The 20,714-nt window shown below is 39.9% G+C and overlaps 1 protein-coding gene across 2 annotated transcripts; it reads left to right on the forward strand.

Annotated features, from left to right (window-relative positions):
* Nucleotides 1-1,701: 1,701 nt before the first annotated feature.
* LOC141805935 (transcription factor 7-like 1-B) lies at nt 1,702-19,091 on the forward strand. Of its 2 annotated transcripts, none has more exons than XM_074691192.1 (13): nt 1,702-2,161; nt 2,712-2,907; nt 3,002-3,071; nt 6,078-6,214; nt 13,916-13,990; nt 14,996-15,113; nt 15,202-15,283; nt 15,383-15,457; nt 15,617-15,730; nt 15,847-16,018; nt 17,835-17,942; nt 18,045-18,093; nt 18,215-19,091. In XM_074691192.1, exons 2-13 carry the CDS (start codon nt 2,734-2,736, stop codon nt 18,802-18,804), a joined length of 1,764 nt encoding a protein of 587 aa, XP_074547293.1. In that variant the 5' UTR covers nt 1,702-2,161; nt 2,712-2,733; the 3' UTR covers nt 18,805-19,091. The 2 variants fall into 2 exon arrangements, with proteins under 2 accessions (XP_074547293.1, XP_074547295.1); XM_074691194.1 differs by having other exon boundaries at nt 1,702-1,937.
* The last annotated feature ends 1,623 nt before the right edge of the window (nt 19,092-20,714 follow it).

Here is a 20,714-nt window from a genome sequence, read left to right on the forward strand (position 1 = left end):
AGTACACAGTGGTCTGATACGACACATAAGGGCACTGTACATTACTGATGCAATACTACTTAAAAACACACCGTGGTAAAGTTCATTACTATACAACACAGTGTGACACTACACAGTACAGTACAGTACAAAATAGTGGGCTGATACTTCTCAGCACAAAATGGTATGGTACAGTATGATACAATATGACACAAAACAATAGGATACAGCATGATACAATAAAGTCTTTTACAATAAAGAACAATGCTGCGTGATTTGATATGACTCTATGGTACACAACACAAATGGATATGATTTGATATGATACAGTAGGAATACACGATTAAGAATGTTAATTCAGAGACTTATTCTAGCTATTCCCAGTTGTTCAATAAATCACTGATATCTAAAGAAAGACATCTTGACTAGACCTGAGGGACAGAACATGAACATGATGTTCAACAACAGTTTATTTAGATACTACAAAAGACATAAACTAACTTTTACACATCTTTTATGCAGAATTTCATTAGTTGTTATAAGTTATCTTTAAATTCCCCCCTTCTCATTGTCTCATTGTCTCTTTGCTCTCTCAGTTTGTCACTGTGTGAAGTTCACTGTCATGTGTGTAAAGTCCTGCAGCCGTGTTGATGGACAGAACACATGTTTTCCCTCCATGGTTGTTACAGCTGGCCATGGTGTTGACCTGCAGCTGACCTGTTATTGTGTACTGCAGCTGAAACTCAAGAACTAAGTGTGTATGGGTGCAGTGAACTGAAAATACTTTATTTTACTCACTTGGTACACACACTTTTTTTATTTCATGATGACTAAGCTGATTCATGTTTATGTAAATTTTTTATTTTGCTTCACAAAGACATGCAAAAGAGCTAATAGAGATGCTAAATTCTCAGAATGAAACTTAAAACAATTGAAACTGAATGCAACAGTCTTAAAGAGAGGTGCAGAATGACCACATATGCTTAAGTGTTTATAAAAAAAAGTACTTAGAGATATTTACCAACTATAAAAAGTCAAAACATACCAGCAAAGATACCAGAAAAACAAAACAAAACAAAAACATATAGAACCATTAAACTATGAGCAATATGCACATAATCAAAATACAAGTGTGAAATTTGTAGATATTTTTTTCACATATGAGAGGATTTAATGAGATTGTGAAGATGTACTGCACATGTTAAGACATGAGGATAAGATTCAAAACTAGTAAAACATGACTTTTGGCATTTTTAAAGTTGAGTTGACAGAGGTAAAAAAAAAAATATCTTCTAGAGTTTTTTTTTATTTCAAGATATTGTAGAAAAGTTTGAGTTTTCCACCGATATCTATTTACCCTCAGTTAAAAGAATAGTTCAGGAAGTACAATAAATATCCTTTGTGGATTTTTGAAACACTATAGTATTACTACTTTGACTCAACAAAAGTCAGCATTGTGTGAAATTTAGTCCAGAAATGCTCTCTCCCCGGGTCATCGGGTCAGAAAAGTGTCTTACTGCTCCTTTAAGGTCTAAAAGTGTCCTTTTTGTCCATCTAAACTCCTCCTCCCTCCTCTTTGTGCCTCCTCTGCAAACAAACGGGATCAACCTGTTGTGTCTGATCCAGGATCAGCACGGCTCACTGCGTTCGTGCTGCGCAGGCGCAGGAGTGTGTTTTCTAAACTGATCTGGAGTCTGTGCGGAGCCCCGGTCCCCCCCCACCCGCCGTGTATTCCGTCAGCCCCGCAGTCTTTTCCTTCCACTCCAGCCCGACGGTTTCCCACGCCTCCACACCGCGAGCCTCCACGAAACGTCTTGAATCAGCAAAGATTGAAAAATGCGGAAACTGTCGATGTAGAAAAGCTTTCCCAGGAGCTATGCATCTTCTATTTTGGATAAACGTGAAGGATTTAAATCTAAACGGCCTCTTCTTCTACCAGCGGACTAACTGCACAGACGGTAAACTTTTCGGACTGTGCGAACGGAGAGCGGCTGTTTTTATAATGTCAGCGCTATTGAGCTGTTCATGAGTGATTTCTATCATCTTTTATAACCCACCTGGACAGTTTAATGACAGTTTATAACTTTTTATGGACTCTTCTGTTTTTGGAAAAACGCGCAGAGACTGCTTAAACACCTAAGGAGATCGACACCAGAGAGTGACGCGTCCGTGAACGCATCAGGTAGCTAGTTAGCCTGTTAGCTCATTTTTAAGGGTTGTTCTTGGTGCTTTAAAAGCAACAGGTACAAAATAAATCATTCAAATTATCATTGACTGTGCATGAAGGCTGTTTTTCACTTCGTTGGCATTAGCTGAATATTTTGTACGAGATTTTTCAACATTGTAGACTGTTTTATGACGCTACATTCACGTGCTTTTCTGGTGCTCGGATTTTTAAAGTTCGATTCTTTTGTGCTTTAGTGCTTCCAGTCGTGATGTGCGACTACAGAAGAAGCAGTTAAAATGTGTCTTGATTTAGTTTCCGTGAGACACATTTAGTCATTATGAGTAAACAATGGACCGACACTGACTTATTGTAGCAAAAATACGCTTAAAAAATTGTAAATATTATTTAAGTCAGTGTTTGAAGGTGATTGTATGTAACGCAAACTGAAGCGTCACTTTCAGAGTTTGAATACGACTTGTGGGAGACAATTTACTAGCCCGAATCGAATTTTTCCGATTATCCTGTTGGCACGTGAATGCGGTTTCAACTCCCCCTGTGCTGTTAGCTGTTGCAGCTAAGGTCCAAACATGCCGCAGCTGAACGGGGCAGATGGAGACGACCTGGGAGCACATGACGAGCTGATCGCTTTCAAAGACGAAGGGGAACAGGAGGAGAAGAGGAATGTGGCCGCCGAGCGGGATCTGGACGATGTCAAGTCCTCTCTGGTCAACGAGTCGGAGAACAGCAGCTCGGACTCAGAGGTGAGTAAACTGGGACAGGTAACTTTTCTGAATCAGCTGATGGGTCCACACTGACTCCGGTCTTTGTTTACGTTTATGTTTGTGGTCCCTGTAGGCAGACAGACGTCCGAGGACAAATCCAGATCTGGAGACCCGGGCCAGGCAAAGTCTGCTGTTTGAAGAAGGTCAGTTCTTTATCTTGAGTATATTTCCACAATGCAGGGCAGTGGTTCCTCAACTACAGAGGTGGCCAAAGTTACCATAACACTTATCAGGTTTAAGAGGCATTAGTCGTTTTTTTGTTGAATCAGCCTTCAAAGCATCCATAAAACAAATTAATCATGTGTTAGAAAAAATTATATCAAACTATTTTTCGGTATAATTGGACTAAATCCTAACTGGTACAGTGCACTACTGTACCACTGTAGATCATCCTTAATGTCCTGCACAGTTCAGCGTTCTCTGATTTCTCTTGTATTGATCCTTCCTCACTTGCAGTTACAGTAATTGTTAAGTTACAATTCACAAAAGGCATCCAGGGTGATGCTTGTGAACTGCTGCAAGGCAAAACAACTGGAGGGGCTAACTAAGGTGTGGTAGAGAGTTAGGAAACAAAATTTGTGTTTTGACTCTCTGAAAACGGCGTGACCTGTGGGGTAGCACTTTATTGAGTTCTAGGAGCTTTAAGGCGAAAGTTTTGCATGGTGAAGCAGCCACAGTGTCTTATGTCCACGATAAGATGACGTGAAACTGTGATTGGTTTAAATACTCATCAACAATGGTTTTCTTTGAGCCTGATAGTGTAAATGTGTCTATTAGATCCTGGTGTTCCAGTTTCAAAGTTAAAATACACAAGAAGTCCTGGAGAATGCATCCTAGTTAAGTTTTATACATATACATATGTATATGCCTAATAATCTCATCAAACCAGTATTTGAAGATGATCTTAAGCTGTTTGAGAAGGATGCATCCCACTCAAAGTCCTCAATCAATGGGCTCCTTTTGAAGCTAAAACACAGCTCCATCTCTGCCATCTTCAGGCTGTAGACAGAGGAGCGCTTAGTCCGTTGTTTCTCTGCTCCAAGCTGTTTCAGGCTTTTAGAAACTTCTCAGACCCACTTTAGATGGCTTGTCTCCTTTCACGAGTCAGCAAATCCATCTGCAGTGAAATAAAGCACCATCAAAACCAGCACAGGCTGAGTATCACTCATGCTAACAGGCTAACTATGGTGCTTCTCTGTCTCCTTCTATCATGCCATTTTTGCTGAAAGGCCTTCGTTGTTGTCTTACTGCCCTTCACGGGTCTGGTGCTGTTTTGCATCATCTATCCAAGTCTTCAACCCCGTGGTCAAACAAGCAATGTGATACAGGAACCATTTCTTTTCTGAGAGATGTTTTAACAGGAGCTAAAAGTTCCCGGACCCTCTGGTCCAAAAGTAGAGAGAGGTCAATATTTTCAGATCTGTCAGGTGTTTGACTCATTTACCCTCTGTATTTTATGACGACATATGGTTGGTGCAAGCTTTGTTTCTTGGTATGCAGAAGCTTCTCTACAGTAAAGGTGCATCAACTTTCATATTTTGAGTCTGTGTAATCTCCTCACAGTCGGGTCCTGTCATTGTCTGGACTCGTCTTTTTACACATGCAACACTCACAGAGGGATTATCTGTATTCGAGGTGTTCTCAACTCCTGGAAGTAGTCCATTCAGTGTGGGTAGAGTGCGCAGCAGGAGGAGGTCTTACTGGGTTAGTGTAACAACAACATGTCAAGGAACTATCCCTGATGCAAACACAAGAACAGAAAGAGCACTAGGTAGTGAAAAGGAACTAATCACTCTAAACAATTTTCATCTGTGTACAAACACAATGTTTCACAGACTTATTTTTTTTTATCCCCGGGCATTGGCAGACTAAGGTGTTTTTCACATGCCTTTATCTTGGTAATGCCCGGACATTTTCAGGACTGCATTTAAAGGTTGTAAAATTTCAGTAAATATGTCCCAAAACATCCCTTCCCCATCAGATACCTGAGCCGAGATGTACCAAACACAGATCTGGTAGAATTGTAAAAATGTAGAAATGAGTCTGAACCTTCTCACCCAGCACTAGTGGACCTAAGAATCATCCACTCAGAAATCGTCTCACCGTTTTGCACCTTTAAAGCACCCCTGATTTTATCTCCATCGCACTGGCTCAGGGTGAATCACAGTGTCCAGCCCAGCTGTCCTGATAAGGTGCATTCAAATACCAGTTATTCATCTGCATCACAGAGGAACTGGTTCCACTTGTCTTACGAAAAACACAGACTAGTTATCGCCCCCTGCTTTGAGGAACTTTTCTTTCAGCAAAATAAAGGAACCAGGCATTTATATGAATTAAATGTGAGAGTTCAGGCAACTTTGTAAAGTCTTTTAATAACTTCGGTCATTTTGTGTCATCTGCATATGAATGAAAAGAGACACCATGTTTCTGAGGAAGTAGTATTTAAAAGTAGAACCAAAGAGGATCAAGGATAGATCCTCAAGGTACACCAGACTGGTGACTGAAAAGAGATTAATTGAATTTTGCTGAGCCTACTTACAAGGTTTTATAGGACAGGTATTATTATTTTTATTATTCTTATTCTTATTCTTATTCTTATTAGAGACCCTAAGGCCAACTAAAGTGTCAAGATTGTAAATTAAGATGGATAACTAGAAGAACAGTAGTCACTTTAAAGAAGGGGTGTTGTTTATTTTTAGTCCTTATTTTGTCCCTCTGTTGCTCCCATAGTATCTTTACAGCTCATTAAAATGTCTATTTTTTTCCCTGGAGTTTTGTTAAACTCTCATTTCAGCCTGTCTGAAATACTTTGTTTAGCTGCTGAACTATAAGGCTCACCACTCCACAAAACCCCCTTCACTCTGATTGGCCAGTCCTCTAAAGCCTGTCAGGAGCGGGGCTATTGACAGACCTTAGTGTTTGAGGCCCCGCTCCTCCAACTACTGTGTTGTGAAGGAGTCAAGAGTCCTTTTGTGATGACCTTATCATTTCAGAAAGTTGAAGACCTAGTGAAGACCTCACGCTATTTTATGAACCAAGTGTTTTGATCAGATTTCACAGCACACGTTTAGTCTGAACATCCATCTTTGTTCATGTTCTCTTTTTATTTAATCTGATTATTTTTTATGTGTTTCTGTTTTGACTATCAGCTCTGAGGAGGCGGCAGGAAGGAGGTCTCTTCGCCCCTTCTCCGTATGTTGGGTATCCCCTCTTCATGTTCCCCGACCTCGGTAACCTCTGCAGCCCCTACCTCGCCAATGGAGCCCTCACATCCGGCGCCAGGACGGTAAGAAGACAAACGTGCACCAAACACGCTCTCATGCAGGTGGTCTCAGCGCAGCATGGTTTGTTTTTTTAGAAATAGAAAAGATCCACCTGAGGATTTTAGGGAGTTGGAGTAAACAAAGCAAGGAGTAGATCTGATAAAAACCACGAGGGATAAGAGATAAATCCAGAGAATGAAGTCTGGTTTTATGCAGATCCTCAGACTCTCTGGTGTCACAGAGTTTCTGTGTCTTCTTGAGACGCTGACGTCATGGTTAATAACTTCTTCGTAACTTAAACCGACTCGCCCGGCTCACAACAACAGCTTCGAGCTGCTTTACATTGTTGTGCAATAAAGACTTGGTTACCACTGACTCACCATTGTCCCGAGTGCTGTCTTTGTGCAGTTGTGCGTTTCCCTGTGTGTGTGTGTGTTTATCTGTGTGTGAGACAACAGCCTGCAGCCTGTTATGATAAGGTGGTGTGTTATGGTACAGGGTAAAACAGGCCCGGACTCGGTCTGCAGCAGGAATGAGCGCTTGGCTGCAGATTAGCTGCTGCTGCTGCATGGTGGGATTGACAGCGTGTTGCCCAATTTCCCATTCCCTGCAGCTTTGTGGAAGCTCAGCATGGATTATACTGGATACTGTGAGATGGTTTAATGCAGTAACTCTCATCAACACTAATCTGAAAAGTGCCTCGTTGGCACAGAGAGGAGTTGAAGCAGTAAGAGTACAGAGAACAGTTTGCGATTGGTAGACGAGAAAACAAAACTTAAACCAACAACCAGAGTCTACTGGGAATAAAACAAGAACTTCAGTGCTTAAACTTCTCTGAAGTGTAACATTTCGGTCATTACTGCTCGTTTCACTTATAGTTTTACTCAGTCGTTAAAAAACCTTAAACGTTCATGAATAACTGCAGGGGGGTTGGTGACACTCTTGGAGATATCACAGGATAAATTTTCCTGTCTTCCTCGGGTTTGTTGTGACACTATTCAGCCCAGACACACATGCAGCCACCCCCTAAGCTCCCACCACACACACACACAAACACACACCTGCATTCCTCAGCCTTGTACCGCCCTCCCCCTGTGTTAGTGGGTCATTGTTGTCATTAGCAGGTCCTGAATGGTCCTAATGCATGGCTCCACAGGGGTGTCGTTACACCTCATTATACACCACACACTGCCTGTGGCTTCTGCGGACACACACACACACATTCGCTGAGGTTTTCACTGCAGCCGTCTGGCTGATTGTTTGCGCTCAGGCTGCATGTTGCCTTGAGACAACACAGTCACTCCTCCTCTTCCTCCTCCCTCACATTTCTCGGCACACAATGGAGACCTTGTGTACTCTAAGCAGGAGCGTTAGGTGTGTTTATGGGGGACAGGAGGAGGACATGCGCCTGCCAGTCTGAAGGCGAGTCAAGGTAAACAAGCCACAGTTAGCCGGACACTACCTGAACCATAATACAGGCTGTTTACTGTACTCGTGTGCACGGGCAGGAAGCAGGAGGCTGCATGTAGACAACCTGTCTGCAGCCTCCTTGTTGAACCTGACTCCTGTCCCTGCAGGGAGACTCTGCCGTGAGCTTAAGTTTGATTTCAAGACAGAAAAGGAGGCAGAAATGTCAGAAAACATACCTTTACATGTTAAGAGGTGCTTTTAGATTGGGAAGTGATGAAATGATTGTAATGACACATTGAACACAAGTGAGAAATCTGCATGCATGAGCTTAAAAATGTGTTTTTGTGAATGGAGTCTGCTTAGTTTTAAAAGAAGAAGATAAAATCACAAGTCCAGCTTAGCATCTGTTGTATAAAATCAGAAAATTACAGACTATACTCCGTAAGAAGCAATAACTGCTTAAATTTCAGTAACACTTCAGTCCTCTTTCAGGAACTGTTTGTTTTTTTTCTCTTGCTCAAATAGTAAAAGAGTTACGGTAATGAGTAGGGCTGGGACAATATACTATTTTTGTGATTCAATTCTTTCACAATTTTCGGGGCGCCCATTCATTTGAAATTGCTATTGTTTTATATGTATGAATTTTGCAATTTTTAGTTTGCTTTTTTAACACCAGACCATGTGAAAGAGTTAAATGGCGATGATAATGTCTACAGACTAATTCAGGAGCCATATTTTCATATAAATTGCACATCACATGAGTCCGAAAGAAATATTTCACCCTCTGCTGGAGAAAAGTGGTAACTTTTTTCCCAATCCAGTTTATTAACAAAGACTGAAATGAAGAATTTGAATTTGAAAAAAAAAACATGGTTTGTTGACAAAGAATCCTGATTTTGAAAAAATCTCCAAAATATCGAGTTTCAATTTTTTTCTTCCACTCCTAGCAATAAGAGCATCTTGCAATATTTATGGCCTGTGATTGGATTGTGGTTGCACCTGGATTCCTACGTAGTGCCATAATACATGGACATCACTGTGAAGCTAGTCTTTTCTTCTATGAAGAGCTGTTTGAGTTTTTTTGCTTTAAACCTAAAAGCATCCGAAAAATAAACAGAATATCCCTGACATTCATCCGATGCCAGCTCTACGCAATGGATTATCTGTTTACACGTTTCCTCAGAGTGTGTAAAATTGTGCCATGAAGTGTAAAGAGGAAAAGAAGCTTTACTGACTCTAAAAATCAGTCAAGCACACACTCTTGCACACACATGAACACACGGCCAGTTCTATACCTGCGTCACACCTGAGCAGCCGTGAATGTCCACAGCACGGTGGAGATAAGCTGCAGGTATGTGTGTGAGTGTCGATCATGCAGGAAATGTCAGGCGTCACGCTTTAAACTCGCTCTCTATTTAAAAAGGTCCGTGTTGACAAAGCTGACCATCTGTGTGTGTGTGTGTGTGTGTGTAGCTGTAGCTGGGACTGATGTTTAGTTAAAGTTGCTCTCTTTCAGCAGAGTGAACAATCCCAGAATTCCTCTGTTTACCCGACATTGTCTGCAGAGTCTTAAAATACCAAGAGGATGACCCGTCTAAAAGAAACAAACTTAAACATACATACACGCTCCTATATACATGCAAACATAAACAAACATACACACTTAGCTGGTGTATCCAAAGTGAAATAAATATTCAGCACACATTTCCTATTTTAGCCAGTCCTCTTCTTATGGAAAAGAACAAACTGATTATGTTTTAAATGCCGAGGCAGGTTAGTGAGGCAGGGTTTGAAAAGTTTGAGCCAGGGCCACAGGACAGCAGGAAAAACATACTGGGAGTAGATGACGAAACAAAAGTCTTTACAGAGACCATCAGACCTTTACAACGCTTCATCACCGGGATTAACATATTTTTGAGATTCACAGATTCCCTGATGCCTTTCATTTCCAAAAGCTACTTCTAACAGCGACCTTGGAGAGAATTTTGCAGTCTACAAAAAAAAAAAAATCAGTAGGACCTGCTGTGTCGCAAAACATTGCGCCACGTGGCACAGCATTTTTTTAAAGCTGTGAGACAAACATCATATATTATAAGAACTAGGTTGGAACATTCAAAGATTAAGTCAAGATGTTGAGAGATTTTATTAGAAAAAAATGTCACAATGCTTGATTTTCAAGACAAAAACATTTTTGGAATAAAGTCCGAACTTTACTGGATTGGGCAGTGTTGTTACGAGATGTCAGGAATAAAGTTGGAATGTTTGAAGATTTATTTCAAAAGTTTCGGGAATAAAGTCATAACCCTACAACGACAGGGTGTAATGTTACAAGAATAAAGTCAGAACTGTACAACATTAAAGCTTGGTTTAACTGCAATTTTCACACGCTTCATGGACATTCATGCACATCTGAAACTCTTAACTTCGTCGAAAGTACAAAAATACTGGCATTGATATGATTCATCGGAGATCAATTTTTACACCCCACTGCATGAAATTGCAGTGGGGTTAAAAAAGAATAAAAACTACGTGATCCTGCTTGTCTCACTTCAGTGTGTCACTCTCATGCGGAAACCATAACCCTTAATTAGAATGTTTCAAGACAAAGTTGTGATGTTACTACAGCAAAAAACTCTTAGTTACATGAATAAAGCCATAAAGTCCCAAGAAATTATCAACCTCACTAGATTAGTCGTAATTTTTCAAGTTTTTAGAATTAAGTCCAAATGTTACAAGGATAGAGTAGATATGTTTCAAGAATATAACTGTAACGCTACAATGTTAAAAAATACAGTTGGAATGTCAGAAAATTCATTTAAAATGTTTTGAGATTTAAGCTGTAATGGTGCAAGATAATGCTACAAGATGTTAGTGAATAAGGTCTCAGTGTTCCAAGATTAGGTCAAAATGTTTTGAGAATGAAGTGTGAATGTTTTGAGGGAAACAGTTGCAAGTTTTAATCTTAAGTTGTAATGTTACAAGAATAAATTTGGAAAAAACAAAAGTAATGTTTGGAGAAAAGAAGTCATAATGTGTTACAAGGATAAAGCAGTAATGTTGTGAGAACTGAGTTGTTCTGTCTTAAGAAAGAAAGGCCTGAAATTAGGAGATTAAAGATTTAAGCAGAGATGCAGAGGCTGAAGTTAGCAGAAAGACTTTAACCTCACTAACCACAGAAAGCCTTTATTTGTTTTAGTTTGTTTTCTAAATATCCCATTAAATGTCGTACTGCAGATTTGTTATCAGGATAATATGGTAATAAGAGATTCTGATATTTTGTCATCCTTTCCAGCTTATGAGACTCTTCATTGTGAAATCCTGACCCAGTTATAAACTTAATGTTTTGAATATCAGACTTCAGTTCATTTCTGCTGAACCTTAAACTCTCTCCTCTTTTCTTCTTTGTCTCTGTGAGCTCTCTGTGTGCAGGGTTTCGTAAACAGCAGTGAGCCTAATAACTCCCCCCTCCAGAGTCACACACTGATTTTATGCTTCCCTCAGTAATAGACTCTGATTGTGCAGGAACGGAGTGTGTGTGACTGTGTGTGTCTATGTGTGTGTGTGTACATAGATTTCCCTGGTATTTCCAACAGCTGGATTTAGTTAGTCTCTCAGCCAGAGCTTCCTCGGGCCTCAGAGTGGGGGGATGAGGCTGCATTGTGGAGCTGTGTGTGTCTGTGCGTGTGTGTGTGTGTGTGTGTGTGTGTGTGTGTGTGTTCAGGGGGTGGTTAGAAATAGTCATGGGGTTTTATGCAGCAGAACGGAGACGTGTGCACATTTGGGGTTTTTTATGTTTGTCTGAATTAAAACAAGATGAGATAGAGATGAGAATAATCCAGGGTGAAAACACACACACACATGGAGCGTCTGGTGTGATCCGGTCTTTAGGAGAAGTTTAGAGATGGTTCTCTGCAGAGTGATAGCACAGATAATTGAAATTCCTCCAGGAACAGGAGCATCAGCGACATATTTATGGACAGGAAGCAACAGCTTAACCTTATGACTCTTTTTACCATAGACTGTATATAAAGCCATCCCTCTGCTGAGAATGAAAACCATCCTCCTCCTCAGCTGATTTATTCTCTCAGTAACCTTCTTGTAATGGGTTTATGGTCTCAGTCTCTAGTTTAAGTTTTCTTCAATACAGCTCAGTTAATTTAGTCAATTACAGCTCGTTTAAAGTCCCAGAGGGCAGGATTTAAGTTGTTCTACTGTTTTTATTTTTATCTTTCTAGTTTTGTTTTTTTTTTGCTTTGATCTCATTCTATTGTTTTGATTAAACTCTATTATTTTACTTTCATTCTATTTCTTTGATTACATTCTCTGACTTATTATGAACTTAGCCATTGAAAGTAACGTATGATCACATTCTACTTTTTCCTCTATTTTTTTTTATCATTCTAGTCTTCTATCCTCATTCTTTGTCATGCTATAATTATGTTCTATATATGTATTATGTTATATGTAGTCATTCTCAAGTCATTGTTTTCTTTCCATTCCACTCTTTTGATGTCATTCTATCCCTTTTGTCTCATTCTATTGCTTTCAATTATTTTTATCTTTTTGATGTTGTTGCATTACTTTTATTTCATTTTGATGCTTTGATTTCATTAATCCCTTGGATGTTTTTCTGTTGCTTTGAGATCGTTCTATTGCTTTGATTTCATTCTACTGTTTCGATGTCATTTGATCCCATTGACCTCATTCGACCACTTTTAATTTCTTTATCCCTTTGATGTTGTTCTATTGCTATGATCTCATTCAATCACTTTGATTCTGTTGATTTGATCTAATTTTATCGCTTTGATGTATTTCTGTTGCTTTTATTGCATGCTATTGCTTTGATTTCTATCTCTTTGATTTCTTCTTAGTTTTATTTCATTCTGTTGCTTTGATCTCATGTAATCACTTTGATGTTTTTCCATTGCTCTTTTTTTCACAAATGTCTTTTTCCATTCTGAGTAGTAAAAACTTAACGTTGACATTTCAAATCTACCATTAGCTGGGGATGGGTACCGAATTAGGTACTTTTACTGGTACCGACCAAATTCTGTCAAAAGTACCGGGTATCGATTAATGTAAAACCAAAAGGTACCATGTTTAGGTACCTAAATGCATCCTTGTGACTGTGAAGGAGAGGAAGAGTAGGTGATTTTCCATGCTGGACATGAATATAGCATTGCAAGGTTATTGAAGAATAAATTTGTTAAATTGAAATTTTTTAATATTTCATTACTACACAAATTAATATTTTTTACCACATAAACACAAAAAAGTACCGAAACTTGGTACCGTTGAGTACCGGTACCGATTGCCAGGTACCGGGCATTGGTACCGTATAGTTTCAAATGTGAAAAGGTACCCATCCCCAGAGCTGCTCTGCTCTGAAATCATCAACACTGGCCATTATAACTAGCGACATTGGCAACAGTCATGACTAATGTTGGGTCATGGCTCTACTTATTTTTATTTTAAATTTTACTCTGTATTTTTTCTTCATAATTACCCTTTTATAGTTATGAAATTTATTCTAATAACTCCATCACAGCCTCCACTGAGTCCTCACCACCTCATCAGAGTCCTGTTAGTCTCTCTCCCTTTTCTGCTGGGGGAGCAGAGGTCACTCATGTGAGTCTGTTGACGTCACTCACAGATCAACGAGTCCTAAAGGCCTCTCTTCTTCCTGTGGGACCCTATATGAGTGTGTGTGTGTGTGCCAATGTGTGTGGCTTGGTCTGTTGGAGGGTTTCAGACAGCTCGGTCAGCAGAGGGACCGTGTTTACGTGAGGAGGGGACAAGAGGGGGCGGGGCGAGGTAAAAGTTCTGGACTCTGTTCTTTGTCTAAGTAGAGCCCCAGATACACCCCAACCCCCCTTGACATACACACACATACACACGCGCAAGCAGAGTCCCCACAATCCTTCTGTGTTATTCCTGATGATTCAAGTCGACCTCCAGCGTTGTGGAGATCTCGTCATAGCTCATCACCTCAGGAGTCGAGTGTGTGAGCGTTTGTTGATGCGGGTGTGTGTGACAGTGTGTTAGTTTAAGTGTGTGTGTGAGTGTGGCAGCAGCAGGAACGTAAACATTTGTGAGTTGACCATCATTAAACCCTGTTATCTCACCTGTAATCAGAGGTGTGTGGATCCGCTCTAACCACAACATCCTGCTCTCTCGGATGTTTCTGGAAGTTTGTCCTCAAGATCCTGCTTCGGTTTTTCCATCCTGAAACTAACAGTTCATTTGTCCTTACAGGATTTAGAATAAAGTTTTAAAACACTACACTGTGACATAAACATTCTCTGTGTCCACAGTACCTCCCGTTTCAGTGGCCTCTGGTCGACCCGAGGAGACCCACGATGAGAGACTCTCCAACACCCACACACCTGGTAACACCTCCTTCACCTTCTCATTGTAAAAGGGGAGGTAGAGCGTACAGTCTACATGATGGAGAACACTTTGGGATGAGGGTGCACGATGTTTTGATACAGATAATTAATGATGAGATAAACTACTTCCTGTTTGTTATCACTTGGGGTAGTGATTTCCCATGAAACAGCTTCCTGGACTCGATTTTACTTCCTCTTAGAGATTGTTTGTCTAAAAGGTTGACCTTAACATGTGTTGCACAAGTTGTGTGAATAGAAAACTCTTTGTATTGATTAGATAAGAAGTGATTTTTCCCTTTAACCAATATGAGTCCCTTGAATTAACAACCGTTTGAGGACATTAGAGAACAAACATGTTCTCTACCCAAAGCTGCTATGTAAACATAACACATACTTTTTTTCTTTTCTTCAAATATTTTAATTTAATTCCGTTCTAGTCATCAAATTTAATGTTTTTTTAGTATTTCAACCCTTCAAATACCTGTTTGATTATAATGTTACAACTATTTTTTAAAAGAAAACCTAAAAACATAAATGATTCATTTGGATTTTTGGGAGAATTGAGGAAAAAGTAGAGAAAAAATAATCTGTTACGTTCTTATAGCAGTTTTTGTTAGAGGACATTTTCTCCCCTGGTGTCCTCAAAAGGTGGTCAGTTTGCCCCCAATATACTGTTAATAAATATCATTTCTTGTGGAGTTACACAACTAAAATTGTATTATTATATTAAAATAATTTTCATATTAAAAATCAAGCAAAAAGTTAACCCTGAAAGGACGATCATGGCCCTGATTACTTAGGAGGGTTGGAAGACTAAATTAATTGTTTAAAATGAGCCTGATTAAAAAAAAAATGTATGTGTGCATGAGATAAAAGTTGCAGGACTTTATGTTAAAAGCATAAAATTCAGTCAGAAAGAGACAAAGAGTAAGGTTAGGATAATGAAAGTACTGCCTCCTGGTGGACAGATGGCACTACTACATTTTCACCTCCTTGTATTTACAGTCCAACAACGTGCCGATGGTGCAGCACCCTCACATGACCCACCTCCATCCGCTGCTCCCCTACAGCCCTGAGGCCTTCTCCCCTCAGAGACCCTCACCTGGATTCTCACCTGAAGCAGGTAAAGCTCCTCAGACTCACCTGTGCTCCATGTTCTAAGCACTCTGTGTCAGTTCTTCAGTGGCTGATGAATTTAACCTGTGCTGCAGGTATGCCCAGGTCTCCTCATACCCCCTGCTACCCGGTCTCACCTGGAGGCATGGCTCAGATCCCCCATCCCCTCGGACTGCTGTGAGTGAAACAGAAACACACACAAGTGGATCCAAACTTTATGTAACTACAGGATAACTGAGTGTGTGTGTGTATGTGTGTGTTTGTGTGTGTGTGCAGACAGGGGCAGTCTATGTATCCCATCGCAGGAGGATTCTCACCTGCTGCTCTTGCCATGAACCCCTCTGTGCCCAGGTGAGTGTTTCAACTGCAGGAACCAGGGTCTAAATTTAGTTCCTGGGGTGATTTGATTGATCTACCTGTGATCCTACCCAGGAAATTTTGGAGGCTGGTAGTTTATGAAGTTGTAGCTTCATTTTATTCACCTCGCCATGTTTTTGTGTTACCTTGCAGCCTATTGTCTGGTTTCTCTTCACGCTTGGTGCAGTCCACTCAGTCATCCATCCCTCACCCTGCCATCGTCCCCACCGTGGTGAAGCAGGAGCCAGGATGCAGCAGCCAACCAGGGTGAATAAACCTGAAATCTCACATTATTATAATCTTACTGTGCAACATTCCAAATTCAGCTAAAAAAAATTATAAGAGTCATTGAACTGCTCATAACCTGAGACATTGCCCAGCAGGAAGTCTATGTCGGACGCTCAGAGGCCCGAGAAGGAGGAGGAGGAGAAGAAGCCGCACATCAAGAAGCCGCTGAATGCCTTCATGCTCTACATGAGGGAGGAGAGACCCAAAGTGGTCGCTCAGTGCAAAGTGAAGGAGAGCGCCACCATCAACCAGATCCTGGGACAACGGGTCAGTCCTTCACACCTTTAAACCCTTTCTGCTTCTTACTCGTCAGAATGTAGTCACAGATTAGGCAGAAAGAAGTTGTTATATTTAGGAAACACAAAACTGTGCCAAAATATGCAGAAAAAAATCATGAATCAGAGACAACTGATTTTATAGGAGTTAAAAAAGTGTAGCTCAGAGTATCTGAAGAAAAGTTGTTTATTAGTTTGAGATCAGAGTGACACGATATCAACTGCAGGCTTAAAATAAAATAATCTTTATATTTAGACAAAGTGTTAGAAAGAAAAAAGAATAGTTCTGCAAAAGGAAAAACAGATTACTCTGACTCCAACAGTGATCTAAGCAGACTTTAACACTCATCTGAAGCTCTCTTATTACTCAGCAGTTGTTCAGTATCTTGAGATAAGAATGGCACCTTCATACGGAAAACTAAACAAGTTCAAACAATCCAGGGCTCATTGTTTTCATGTAATATCTTGAAATAAATATTTTTCTCGACTTGTAAGGCATCTCTTTACAACAACTTTACTAAAATGAAAGACACACTTCAAGTTTTCAGACTTTAATTTTAAGTCCCTGAACTTTTTACTTGAATATGAGGTCAAGTCAGAACTTTTATTTTTTTTTTCTATGATGACTTTTTTTTTTTAATTAAAGATTTATGTTTTTAAGATCTAAATTTTATGTCAGTGATTTAAATAAGTGAATTCCTGACTGACAGTGAAGGTCTGACTCCTAAGTCCTGAGTACTGCTTTATCCCTGAATCAGTAAATTAACCCTAATAGATTGTAAAGTTAAAGAGAAAAATTAACATTTTTTTAATTGTTTGAATTCTCAGATTGAAGTTAGAAGAAAAAAATCAAGAACTGTAATTTTTTTCTAAAAGTCCAATGAATCAAAATTGGATGTTAACTAATAAAAATTTGAAAGTAAATTTAAAAGTCTGAAAAATATCCAAATACTCCGATGCAAGGATTGTAACTTGTTTCCTGGAATTTTGACTTAACAGTCTGCAATTTAACTTTTATAAATGAATTTCTCATTTTAATCCGATTGACTTGAAATTCAGAAAATTGTCTTTTCTCTTAGAATTGCAATTTTACTCTCATGTTACTATGAATTTAGATTCTTAGAAATAAAAAGACAGTTCTGAATTCACAGTTTGAATCCTCAGAGTAGGTAAGAGGTCCAACAAAGAAACAGTTTCACTCATGTCATTTTGGTGAAAATGTAGAATTCTGAGTGTAATAACTGATCATAGTCAGATAATTTCTTTTTTTCTGAAATTCTGATTTGATTCTTAATTTTTAATTTAATTTTTTTCTGTAGACAAAAATTTATACCCAAAAAAAAAAACTTTTATTCCTAAATTTCTAAATAATATTGATTTAATTCCCAGATTTCTATTAAAATCAGTATTCCCAGAAAAAAGTGTCATTTTTGACCTCAAAGTTTGAATTCCTAGACTTAAGTCAGAAATGGAAAAATGTCACAATTTTGACTAAAATGTTAAATCTAGTTCTGACTTAATTCTTAATTTTCAATTAAGTCCAGAACCTAAGGATAAAGGTGAATTCTGAAAAAAAAAAGAGGGATAAGTCAATATTCGTGTTATTTATTTGTACTTGATGACAAAAGAATAACAGTTAGTTATGAAAGTTTGAGGCTAAAGTCACATTATTTCAGCATGTTTGAGGGAAAAAAAACCACTAACAAAGCAGTGATGGTTTGATAACAGAGTTGAAAATGTTTGTGTTTGACTTGATTTGAGTTCATATCCAGAGCTGCTGACTGACTGAGGTGTTGTTTGCTCCTCAGTGGCATTCACTGACCAAAGAAGAACAGGCCAAATATTACGAGATGGCTCGAAAAGAAAGACTCCTCCACTCCAAACTTTACCCCGGCTGGTCGGCTCGAGACAACTACGTCAGTACAGCTGCACACACACCACTTTCATCCTTACACACATGACATGTCACACAGCCTGCTTTAGACCCCACGCTTACCTGACGTTCTGTTTCTGTGCAGGGGAAGAAGAAGAAGAGGAAGAGGAATAAGAGTGAAACTCAGCTGGAAGGTGAGTCGTGTTTTTAGGCGATGCTCTGAGAGTCAGAGAGGAATAGGAATGAAATGAGGCCTTTCCTCTTTGATTGGATGATTCCCGCCTGCCTGACTCTGATCTGGTTTTCATGTTTCAGGCGAGGACGATTTCCCCCTGCAGCTGAAGAGACCCCGCCCCCCCTCCGAGGAGACGCCTCACACACACACTCCTCTCACACAGACTGCAAACACACAACCCCGCTCCACCCTTACGCAGCCTCACACCACCTCCCACCTCACACACACACACCTCTCCCAAGCAAGCCCCGCCTCCTCACTGGACTCCCCAGCCACGCCCACCACTGCCCTGGCCTCACCCGCCGCACCAGCCTCGACGCACACCGAACACACTCACTCCTCCTGCTACGGTGGTCACATGTCTCCATACGGCGAGCAGCTGCAGCCGCTCTCCCTCACCACCAAACCGCACCGGACGCCGCACCCTCTGAGCCGCACCACCGTGACCCCTGGACCCTCCACACCCTCTTCCTCCTGTGACACACCCACTCCTTCACCCCTCATGGCGTCCACCAGGTGTTCACCTCCTCCTCCTCCGCCGCCTCCTCCCCTGCTTTCTCAGCCTTTCTTAGCCCCAGCCCCGACGTCCTCTCACCAATCAGCAGCCAGCTCCCACAGTGCCTTAATCCAATCACAGCCCTTCTCTCTCAGAAGAACCAATCAGTTGTGAGGCTCTCACCTGTATGAACCTGTTGTACGTCTTTAACGCTGTAAATAAGCTTCCTTTTTTAAACTTTTTATAGATCTTTGACTTTATTTTAGTATGAAAAGGACGATAATTGGTCAATATTTGACTGCAACTCTAACTCCTCACGTTTTCTACCTTTAACGGATGATTGATTTGTTTTGGCACCGGGGTTCATTTATCTCTTTAATCGTGTTTTTTATTTCACCAGGTAGTTACGAGTGTTAATCTGTTTCTGGTTCCTCTTCTGTGTTAATAAATATTCACTGAGTTCCCAAATTTACAACACAGTGTGTGGTTTTAATATGAACTCATCACGTCCCTCACAGCATGAGCTGCCTCTATAAGGGGAGGGCGTGGATGAGTCTCAGGAGGCAGAGTATGACCTCAAACCTCTGAAATGGAAAAAATCAGGTCAGTGTTTGCAATATGAGGTCAAAGCTGAAGAATGGACAAGGTCTAAAAAAAAATTTTTAAGTTAAAAATTTTTGTTCCTGACTTGGAAAAAAAGATTCTCCTTCCAAGAACTGAAATATATTAAGTGTTTATGTCAAATCTTGAAGTGTTTGATTGTAAAAACTCTGATTGGATTCATTGGGAAAATAATACTCTGAAAGACAGAGGATTTTTCAGACTTTTTTTTCCCCAAGTTCAGGACTTTTTTTTCTCAATTTCTTTAGATTCAGAGACTTAGAGTTCAGAGCATTATGAGTAATATGCTTCAAAACCCAGCAGAGCTCCAGCACTCCTATTTCACAAGTGTCCTTGAAAGTACCGTAACTCTACAACTGATTGGGCAAGAGAAAAGAATTCAAACAGTTACCGAATGAAAACAAGATTTCTAGGCGTGATCTCTAACTCTTTTAAGGACAAAAAAGTCCAGTTTGTTTTCAGTAGAAAAGTCAGAAGTAAGTCCAAAGGAAAGTTTAAAAATTACTAAGAATTTTGGGTGAGGTGCTCAGAATTCTGAGAATAACAACCAGAATTGAAAAAGTCACGTCTCTAGAAAAGGGTTTTGTCAGCCTGACCTCTTTTATTTATTTTAGTGGCCCTCATCCTTTTATGGTAACAGAAACTTCCACCACAGTGTCAGTTTTTATTATTATTGTATCAGAGCTACGTGTGAACAGACAAGATGTGCAGTCTGCTCTTGATGACTTTATTCATCCTGTCATGTGTCCAGAACAGCGGGAAACAACGTTCACGAGGTGAAGGCTGCAGTTAAAAATCCACAAGGTCAAATGTGACTTGTGAAAGTGAAAGTAGCTGAGTTAGATGATGACTTTGATTAAAATGACTTGGTTTTTAAAAATACTTTGGCTTTTACACTACTTTTAAAAGTCAAGACTACAGTGCCATTTAGGAAAAAAATATTCACGCTTAGAACACTCAAAGCTCCAGATTTACACATTTACAGATTTACTGCTTCTTCCTGTCCACCCCCGAACTCCACTCACATGATATACTCATGTTATCACCTCCACCCACTGCACAGGTTGAATTTCCACAGTATTTCCTGATCAGCTGACTGCACAGAAAGTTTACTGAGGACTCTCTATAAAAAGTCTGTTGAGGGTTTGTTTTTGTTCTCGTTCATACTTGGGAAGTTTTCAGGAGTTTTTGAAGTGTGTAAGAGTTAAAACAAAGAGCAACCTGTCTTTAAACTCATCACAATGAGGAGGTCAGAGTTCAACAAACTGAGACTTAAAACAAAACTGAAAACAGATCTTCACAGGGGAAATGAGTCCTGTTGAGCAGCAGGGGGCAGTATAACATCAGGCTGCTGTCATCACTCTGTTTAATAGGAAAGTGTATGAAATAAATATACAAACAGAAAAAAAAAGATTAATTATATACAGTTTTTATTTTCAGTCTCGAAACAAAGCATATAAAAA

This window comes from Halichoeres trimaculatus, unplaced genomic scaffold (assembly GCF_033239565.1).
Source record: "Halichoeres trimaculatus isolate MK-OKI-2021-1 unplaced genomic scaffold, fHalTri1.1 fHalTri1_scaffold_16, whole genome shotgun sequence".
Taxonomy (NCBI): domain Eukaryota; kingdom Metazoa; phylum Chordata; class Actinopteri; order Labriformes; family Labridae; genus Halichoeres; species Halichoeres trimaculatus.

Bases quoted from the DNA above. Each gene is read 5' to 3' on its own strand.
- LOC141805935 (XM_074691192.1), top strand. From the start codon at position 2,734: ATGCCGCAGCTGAACGGGGCAGATGGAGACGACCTGGGAGCACATGAC. The intron at 3,072-6,077 runs GTCAGTTCTTTA...TTTGACTATCAG, and splicing joins AAGTCTGCTGTTTGAAGAAG to CTCTGAGGAGGCGGCAGGAA. The intron at 15,731-15,846 runs GTGAATAAACCT...ATTGCCCAGCAG, and splicing joins GGATGCAGCAGCCAACCAGG to GAAGTCTATGTCGGACGCTC.